The sequence below is a fragment of the Diadema setosum genome, chromosome 4 (assembly GCF_964275005.1).
Source record: "Diadema setosum chromosome 4, eeDiaSeto1, whole genome shotgun sequence".
NCBI lineage: Eukaryota > Metazoa > Echinodermata > Echinoidea > Diadematoida > Diadematidae > Diadema > Diadema setosum.
This window is the reverse complement of record NC_092688.1, coordinates 32,613,057-32,623,253: the sequence shown is the minus strand read 5'-3', so window position 1 is coordinate 32,623,253 and position 10,197 is coordinate 32,613,057. Positions and strand designations below refer to the sequence as shown.

Here is a 10,197-nt window from a genome sequence, read left to right as displayed (position 1 = left end):
TTTCCTTTGTTTGCTTTGTTTTGTTTTGCTTTGTTGTTTGCTTTAATGCCTAATAGCTTTGTGATGGAAAATCGATATCAGGTCACATTTGACTAAGGTCCGGTTGCTTTAGAACAGAAATGACAATGGCAGAAAAATGGCAACAATGATGTTTTTTGATAGCACTTATTCACAGACTCATTATGTTTGTGTTGACAGAATATGTTCAGTGATCCATATGCCTTTGAATACCGAAAACAAAATATAATTTGGCATGTATTTTTTCTTTTGTGACTGCAGGAACTGATCAAACAGACCAGACAGGAATCTACAGAAGGAGGTAGTTGATCCACCCACAGTGTCTGGGGTGGGGCATGGCACTGACACCAATACACAGGACCTGTGGGAGTTTCTCACAACAATATTACCAATTTTGCTTGATTTGCTGAGTGGAGCACATGGGTGCCATGCCCAGAGCCGGTCCTAGGGGAGCAGTTTGAGTCAAACCTGGACCATTGGAGAGGCAGACAGCTTGATTCTTGATGCTGGGTGGAAGCCTCATCAGGTGAAAAGCGGTTTCAGAGCAAGCAGGGATTGCTCATCATCGCCCTTTCTGATCATTCGGAGTTGTAGGACTGGCGCCTTGGAGAGAACCGCCAATGTTTAGCAGTCTCAGCCACCGTGTGAAAATTTTTGCTGTAAATGCAACTCTTCTTATTACTGCTGCCCCTGAATGCAAGAGTTGATGCTGTGGTTGTTCATGTGTATTGCATGCCATCTTACAACTAGCTTGTAGTTGAGTTTGCATTCTTTCTCTGGATACCAGACCATATATATACTCCTGACAATATGGCTTCTGCGGCAGACTCACAGTCACAGAGCAAGAAGTCCAAGTCCAAGAAGAAGACAAAGAACCCAGTGGTTAGCACTCCAAACACCATCTCATATGGCCCTCCTCAGCCCGTGCTGTCTCAACCGGGACCAGTACCGGGCACCCACGCCCAGCCCCTCCCTGCTGGTGTCGTGTACCCGGTGTATCCGGCACCAGCAATGGTGATCCAAGGTCCCATCACACCAGGCATGCCAATGGTGCCGGGAGGTGTACCTGTGGTACCGCAGGTACCACAGCGTTCTGTGACGATGCCACCGAGCAGGCAGTCACAGAGACAGCTGGACTTCACCCAGGCCATGGGAGATTTTCAGGTACAGTACAGCTGTAGATGGAACTTTAATACTAAAAGTTTATCAACTGAAATCACAGCCTTTCAGGGTTATTAAAAAGTGTCTTGTGAATGAAGACACAAACATGCATGCTTTTTCTCTCATGAGGTTCATTTCACGCACACACACTCCATCATTCTTCGCATAAGACACTGAAATGTCATTTAAAATCCTGACACACAGCTTGCATCACTTTGAAAACCTTAAGTTAAAACAAGCACAAATGAATTGTTAGGAAACATATGAAAACGTGCAGAAATTATGAAGTTTCTTATCAACTGTAATGCAGAAAAGTGATGAAGTTTTGATTATAACAAAATCACTCAAGTTTTTTCTTCATTGCCTATGAAAGTCAGGATGAGGCTTATCAGGCGGTGTTGCCTTGTCAGCAGTGAATACAGTATCATGTGTAATTTTCTCTGCACTATTGTAACATCACAAAATGTTGTGATAACCTTTCAATTCAGTGATGATGAAACCTGGATTAACCAAAATGTTCAAATTCCTATCTTTTGAATGGATTTTGGATTTCCCTGAAACTTCATTGGTGTGTTCTACTAATTTGTGCACTCGCTGGATCCACATTTTAGTGACAGTTAAAACATTTGCCTGTTGATATCGGGTGATTTTGGTGCTGTATGCAATCTACATACTATAGCGCAAGTGTTCGTAAAGGTTCAAAGAAAAGATTATTCTCCCCATGGCATTTCACTACTGTGATTGCATAATAAGAATCGTCCCCAGGACGGCAAGAGCTCAAATTATCTAAAAAATAATGAATTTTCAAGGAAGGAAAAATCTTTGTCATTTTTGCAATTAATATTGAAATAGCATCAGTGTAGACATCAACTAGTAGTTAAACATTGTTTTGGATTGCATTAATATTTATGATGTTTTGAAACTCACATCGGTATCTTTTATAGTTTATTAATTGAGTTAGGGGTTTTTTGAATACCTGTGACATGTACCAATTGAGATACAAGGTCTTGTCACCCCAGGGATAATATTAACCCGTTGAGGAAGAGTCCCGAGTATACTCGGGCAGGTGTCTATGGGAAATGCGTGTTGTAGCAAAATCAAACTGTCCTCAACGGGTTAATTGGGATGGAGGGTGAATGATGTTGTGATTCATGCCATATTATGTTCCCTCGTCTCCCCGCAGAGAATGTTCCCCTCGGTGGACCGGGAAGTGATCGAGACGGTCCTGCGGTCAAACAACGGCAAAGTGGACGAGACGATAGACCAACTCCTGGCGCTGAGTGCAGACGCGCCCTCGGGCCCACCCAGGCCCCCTCCCATGCACACGATGTCGATGTCCCAGCCTTTACCCCCGTCACAACTGCCACCTGAGGTAATTCTGAACAACACCGTTCATTTAAAGTCCCTTGAAGCATTTCTGAAATGTAACATTAAAAAGTTTCTCAGATCATATCCCAGTCGACCTGGAAATGTTTGATTATTTTTGGTCAACAATGTTGATATCCATGAGGGTTAATTCTTTTCTTTCTAAGTTAGAGGTGCAAAGGTATTAAATTGACTGAAAGTTTTATTTTTTTTAGATAGCTTGTAGTTTAGTATTTCTTATGTGTGGCATTGTTTGTTTTCTGAATTTGGCATTGCTGAGGTGCAAAAAAAAAGTTCATTTGCTGATTCAGGAAACAACAACAAATGTCATACAAGTCATCACTGGCAAAAACTATTAATCAATTCATGAAGTCACATGACTTGGAAGTCGCAGAAGCGACGTGAGAAGGTTTTGAGATCAGTGGTTGCCAACCAGCTCTATCCTCCACACTGCTCAACAGTGTGGGGCTGTCGAGTTGTGTCCATTCTTCATGAAAATGAACTCTGTTAACCTGCGGAATACAAATCCTTTTCATACTTGGACAGGCGTCCGTGGGAAGTATGTGTTATGATGAAAAAAGTCTGCTTATCCCCAGTGGGTTAATGAATCATTATTAGAGAGCACTTTAATGACGGCATCTAGTCCTGGGATTATAGGAAAGCCTCCTTTAAAGTGGTTGCTGCTGCCTTTAAATCCATTTGTGTGTCTGCACATATGTGTATACAGTGAAGTGAGAGTCATTAATACCAATTGACTCTTGTCTTCAAGGGCCCTTTTCTCAATAGTAACATATGAAGGGACTGAAATTTCACATCACTTATATTGTCTGTTAGGTGAGGAACATCCATTCTGTGAGCTTTTTTAAAGAATTTGTACTTATGCAGTTTTTGTGATGCACGGTCGCGTCATTTTAGTGTCATGTAGTATTTTTTCTTCATTCTGCTCTTTTTCCCCCATGGCTTATGCTGCCTTTGTGCTATAAATGCTGTAATTACAGTAACATTCATCTCTGGTTTCATTTGCATTTTTTTTTCTCTCTTTTATTTCCACTTTCCAGGGAACAGGAAAACAAAACAAAAAACAAACAAACCAAAAGTCCCCAAACCCTTGCGCATGAACATTAATGTGAAACTCATGATTTATTGCCAAGGTTCATTTTTCAAGTGAGCATGGTACCTACAAGTACCATTGGTCATGATGTCAGTTGAGTCAAATGTCATTTTAATCCCTTTCTAAGTAATTTTTGTTTTGTTGTCCCACCTGGTGTCTATAATTGAAAGTGAGGGAAAGTGTTTCAGTTTTCCTATAAATGTTTACTGTATAACACAGCACTATTTCCCTGTGTACCCGGGCGCTTGGTTTAGAAGAATATTCTTGTTTGTCTGAAACTTGGACTATGGAGGATTTACTACACAATGTATCACATCAATAAATAATGGAATTTCATATAAGCCTCTGTTGATAATTGATCATGATTACCCTATTTCAATGTTATGAAATACTTGTTTGTCATGACATTTGCCAAATGTGCTAGATTTGGTGGTTTTGATATACATTGGTTGTTTCTTACGACGTTACTGTACATACATCTTTATACGTCTTTTACAGTTCATTCCTCCTGACGCCATGGCTGAGCCACCCCCTTACACACCCCCTGAGCCTGACAGTCCCTTTTCAAGGGTAAGAGTTACCTGTTTTTATTAATTCTGTTTCATGTCCACTTGTTGGTGAGAGGACGGCTTTCATCCCTTTGAATGAGTTTTTTTTTTTTTTTTCATTCCATGAACTGTTACAGACTTTTGTCCCAGTTTTTGTTCGTGTCATATTTTATATCGCAATATGTATATCTATATAACTTTTCCTGTAAAAAAGAAATATAGTGAATGAACATAATAATTGGCATGATTTTTCACTTATAGTTTAACTGAATTGTTGGGAATTGATGGGTAATATTGCTGCTGTATTGTTAATTGTCAAATCAGTACAGCAGATGCATAATTACTAAATGTTTTTGATATTTTAGCTGTAATTCCACCTTTGTATCATTCAAGTGAGTGTTCATTTCTGTTGATACTTTCTCAGTCAGAAAAGATACCTGTAGTCTTGCAAATGCAGCCAGGACAATGTATGTGATTGATACTGATAGTTGTATCCAATAAAAGGCTTCTCTACCATTGCATGATGATATACTGATATGGACTGCTTTTGGGGGTATTGTTGATATTATTGCCCTGAGGGATCTCACCTCCATGCTATGACCCAGGTAGCCTTTAAACAAGGCGACTCGCTCTGCATGCCCCCGTATAGCGCGTTTACCCCACAAACCTGTGGCCGGCGAGTGGAGCGAGCCGCCTTTATCCACTCGTTCAGGGATGTGTACTTTTGTCGTTGTTGTTGCTTTATATTCTTTGACAAATTTGCGTACAAATTTGACGCAGAAAATACACACGGCACCAAGGCAAGCCGCGCGCGCTTGCTAACAAATTTGTACGCAAATTTGTCAAAGAATATAAATTTGTTAGCAAGCGCGCGCGGGTTGCCTTGGTGCCGTGTGTATTTTCTGCGTCAAATTTGTACGCAAATTTGTCAAAGAATATAAAGCAACAACAACGACAAAAGTACACACCCCTGATGAACGAGTGGATAAAGGCGGCTCGCTCCACTCGCCGGCCAGCCAACAGGTTTGTGGGGTAAACGCGCTATACGGGGGCACGCAGAGTGAGTCGCCTTGTTTAAAGGCTATGACCCAGGAAGCTTGCTCCGAGGGTCATAGCGTGGAGTTGAGATCCCGAGAGGCACAATAATATCAACCATGCTTCGAATAAAAGTAGTGTTTATCTGTTTTACATACCAAATAAATCTATTAAAATGAAATTTAACTTGATCAATCTCAATTGCGCTAGCAAGTTCACACATTGTAACCGCCAGGCGCTAGGCGCAGTGTTGCACAGTGATTGCATTGTGAACAATGCAGTGGCCATGGCCCCAGCACGTAAACGCAAGCATAACCAGTATGCAGTTGGTAATCCATGTTTCATATAGAGTCTAGGGGTGGTATTCTGAAAATCTTCCTAAGTTTCTTCCTAAGTTTCTTCCTAAGTCAGATACTTAGGAAGTGCCTAGGAAAGACAAAATTGGTATTCTGAAATTTCTTCCTAGGCACTTCTTAATGCAAATTAGGCCATCCTTATCCCACATCCTTTCCTAAGCCAATACGAAATGCCGTATCATAAGGAACTAACCAATGACAATCGCATATTACTATGACGTAGGGTCAAATACATGAGTGCGCAGCATGACCCCTTTCTCACGCTCATTTCATGCATCAAAGTACATGTGCACGCAATGACTGACAAGCGCGCCTATCACGATGCTTGCAGTTTGCTATTCTTAACAGTGTACTTAGGACAGGGGTGGAGCTTTCCTAAATATTTTCCTAAGATTCTTTCCTAAGTGCATTCTAGAATACCAACTTCTTCCTAAGTCAGAAATTTGCATATTCCCGCCCCCTTCCTAAGTTTCTTCCTAAGTCTACTTAGGAAGAAACTTAGGAAGATTTTCAGAATACCACTTAGGAAAAAAATCCTGACTTTTAATAGGAAGAAATTTCTTCCTAGGAAGTATTTCAGAATACCACCCTAGACCTCCACACCGAAGAAGATTATGAAATTGCATTTGCCAATTGCATAAATATGTCATGTTTCAAATCAATGATTTTAGTGGTTCCTACAGCTGCTATAAAATTCACACACTATGAATTATACAACTAGAATCTAGTGCATGTACAATGTTTTACTGCAGATTGTGGAAAGAGCAGTTGTTTTTTGTCTGCAATGGATTTGCACACAAAAGACCATTCTAGCGTGCCTGGCTCACCGCTACAAGCTCACGATTTATACACAAAGCCAAGTGTTCACAGTGTGCGTACACACTGCCAACGTAACAATCAAAAGGAGGGCATTGCACACACGTCCGTGTATACACACCACGTATTTAACGTTTGAAACGATGGCTGTTCAGATGCTATAAGGGCCATGTAGATGCCACAAGGGCAGTTTGGATGCTGTAAAGCTGCGCACAGAGAGGGCAATGGTTGAATTTATGCCCGCAATTTCAACCAATCAGAATCAAGGATTCATCAGATTAGGTACATAAATGCCAATATGTTTCAAATAGGAAATGGCCAAGAGTTTTCATGAGGCAGATGGAAGGAAGGAAGAGAGTTGTAATAATTATGATATCTTCATCATTTTCCTTATCCTACCCTCATCTTAAGTTTAAAAAAGTCTTTGTATATGTAAATTATATAAATTGAATGTCCTTTTCTTTGTAGTTCAGCACCAGAGCTTCCTCACCCCCCACCCAGCCAGCCCCACCGCGACAGACCACAACGCCTGTGAGCAGAAGCAGTGAACCAAACTACGAGCGCACCGTGCGCCAGATGCCTCCCAACTTGCCTCCCCCGCGGATGACGCACAGCTGGTCAGCCGAGGATGCCGAGACGGCGCTGAGGGCCAACGAGTCGAATGCCGCGTTGAGGACCGACTGGTCCAACTCGTCGCGGCAGTGGAACCCGCCCGTCGTAGGTAACCTCCCCAGTGACTTCCTTCGACTCTCGGTGTCTGGGTCCACTCCCCCATCATCGCAAGCTCCAACTCGAGCCCCGGAGCCCTCCCCTCAACAACAAGTGAGTTTTGCTTTTTCGTCTTTGCTTTTTCTGGGGTATTATATTTGTGTTGTTTATTTTATTTCCAACAAAATGCAATTGTGATAAAACATTTAAAATACACATAATAACACAATGATGGTATCTTTAGAATAACGCAATGATTGTATCTTTAGATTACCATCGTATCTTGCTGTCCTGATATTACTTATCAATGTAATGAGTTACTTCTCTTGTCCATTTATGGAATGTGAGGCTGAGATATGAAAGCGGTGTCACTAGAAGGGAGTTTTGCGAGGTGAAAATTAAGGTTAAACATGTTGTAGTCAATATAGCCATTGAAAACTATTCACTGCCCTTTTTCTCTTCTCCGAATTCTGATAATCTCATTGTCCTTGATTGTTGAGACATATGATGACTTTTGAGGTATTTTGGTATTTTTGTATTTGTAATCTGTTGAGAATGAGCTCATTTTACTGTAACATGCATTTCCCATAAACACTTGCCTAAGTATACATGGTACTAGTCTTCGACGGGTTAATGTCAAGATAATAGAGCTATTCCAGTACCATTATGCTTTGTATCAGGTGAAAGGCTGAATGCACCTATAGTGTATGGCGTGAGATATGTAGTTATCTTTTTAACATACTGTAGGCATTGAATGAAGAATCAAGACCAGTGTCTGCAATAGATATATTGAAAGTACAATGGCATCTCATCTCTCTCTCTGTTTGCTGACCTCTATTTTCCTTCTCTATCCTGTCTTGTCTTTTTTCTCTTTCTAAATCCCTCTCTTACTGTCTCTCGCTCTATCCCTCTGTCTGTTTGTCTGTCTGTCTGTCTGTCTGTCTCTTTCTCTTTCTCTCTCTGTCGTTGCTGCTTTCTCTCCTTTTATCCAGACTCCTCAACCCCGAGTGGCACGTGGCATTCAGGCGCGGCTTGACCAGAACTCGATGCGGCAGCGCTCCATCCATCACGGCGACGCCACCTCAGCCCAAATGCTGGAGGACGAGCGCATCGCCCTGCTCTTGCAGAACGAGGAGTTCCTCCAACGTCTGCAGAGCAATCCTGAGTTCATGTCTGCCCTGGAGAGAGGTCAGCCCTTGAGTAATATGCTGGAGTGCATCAGTGTCTGTTGTGTGCACATACTGTATACGCCGAATATTTTGCGAGGTTTTTATTTTCGCGAATTTTGTGAGTCAAGTGCTATTTGCGAAATTAAAGACACGCAGAAATATTGACTCTGATCCCGATGTGGATGTGACGTATGCATACATACATTTTCTGTTCAGTACAGGACTCCACGATCGCAAATTTAACCACTCGCGAAATCGTTGGGAATTACGGATTCGCAAAAATTTAGACTCACGAAATATATGGCGTATACAGTAACAGCCATGGGAGGATTTTTACATAAAACACAGCTTGTGTTCTTAGGAACAGTTTCGAAGGGTATACCGTTCATGCAGGATTTCCCTCCCATGTGAAAAGAGCATGTGCTTCACTTAATTATTTAGTCAGCATGCCCTTTATGTTTGCCTAATGGAAAACCTGTAACAGATCTTCTAGTTTGGTTGAATAATTCATTCATGATGTCTGTGATGCCATGTGCTTTTCTACAGAAAGATTGTCATCAGGTCTTGCATTGTAGTTGCTTCAGTCAGTGAATCAATAGTGGAGCTTTCTTTTTTGTAGATTGTTGTCTTTTTTTTTTCCTGCTGTAAAATGAAAGACAATAATTCATTGTATGATACTTCATCAAATTAATCTTCCCTCATGTAAATGTGTGAAGAGCCATATTGTATCATAACAAGTTATTATTTCTCTTTCCTTCTCATTTGATTTGTTGGTTTGTTTTCAGATTACCAAGCTTCACTGCGAGATGGTGATGTCCAAAACGGGATGAGTCATGAGACTGCCACTCCCCCACCCCGAACCACACCCCTCCCTGCTCCGCCCCAGAACCGGGCCTCGACTCCCCCAAACATGGCCAACCGCCCCCTCCCCTCCACCCCTGGCCCAGAGCTTCCAGCCAGGCCCCCCAGCATGAGGAGAGATAGCAGCGGGGCATCCCTACCACCGCCCCCCTCTCCAGGACCGGGGCTTTCTAACGGGATGTCGCGGAGAGACAGCAGCGGCTCGTCCCTGCCGCCCACTTCCCCAAGATCTGGGCCTTCTGATGGTGTATTGGGGGGCAGTGGGGGTGCAGCATCACCTGACGATATCGAGTTCAGGAAAAAGCTCAATTACATGGGCAAATGTGAGTTTATCCTTCATTGCTGTTTTTCTCTCTCTCGCTCTTTCTCTCTTTTTCTTTTGCTATTTCAATCTCTTTTTATCTCTATCTCTCTCTCAATCTCAATCCCTTTCTGTATGTTGTTTTCATAAATCTAAAGACAAAAGACTTTGCATGATAAGTGATATCCTTTAATCAATTCCATATGTGCATTTTCATGAATGTTAGTAATGTCATGATTCAGCTTATTGTGCTAGGTATTGGGTCAGAAAGAAAAATGTCCCTGTTAATAAATGAGGATCGAGGATGACATGAATTTGCTCTAAGACGAATTTCCTATATAGACACTTAGCCAACTATACTCCAGACTAGTCTTCAATGGCTTTAGACAGGTTTAGCTTTGTATCATGGATGTCATGGTGACTTATTCATAGGCTTGTCCAGTGAGAATCTGATTGGAAGATGATTTGTAAGAAGATAATGTGGAAGAGCTGAATGAGTATACCTTGTCACATGAGAAATCATCAGAGGAAAAAAAAAATAAAGGTAGGCGTCATATCAAGGAAAGGTAGAAACTGTAATTTGATTATGCATACAATTCATAGAAATAATTTGGATAGATTTCATGTGGAGACTGTTATACCCATATTACCTTTTCTTTTCTTCAATATCCATGCTCATGTTACAGCTTCCAAGACAAAGTTGTCTATCTTAGCTGGATTCTACAAGAAGAAGAAACCATCGAAGAAG

General features: G+C 41.6%; 1 protein-coding gene across 2 annotated transcripts in view; it reads left to right on the top strand.

Annotated features, from left to right (window-relative positions):
- The first annotated feature begins 812 nt into the window (after positions 1-812).
- Positions 813-10,197, top strand: part of LOC140227150 (uncharacterized) — a 40,743-nt gene continuing 31,358 nt past the window's right edge. For both annotated transcript variants that reach the window (XM_072307582.1, XM_072307581.1), the window contains exons 1-7: positions 813-1,182; positions 2,363-2,551; positions 4,154-4,225; positions 6,879-7,232; positions 8,111-8,306; positions 9,073-9,471; positions 10,136-10,196. In XM_072307582.1, the coding sequence (XP_072163683.1) occupies positions 829-1,182; positions 2,363-2,551; positions 4,154-4,225; positions 6,879-7,232; positions 8,111-8,306; positions 9,073-9,471; positions 10,136-10,196 (1,625 nt within the window). In that variant the 5' untranslated portion in view covers positions 813-828. The remainder of the gene's footprint in view (positions 1,183-2,362; positions 2,552-4,153; positions 4,226-6,878; positions 7,233-8,110; positions 8,307-9,072; positions 9,472-10,135; position 10,197) is intronic.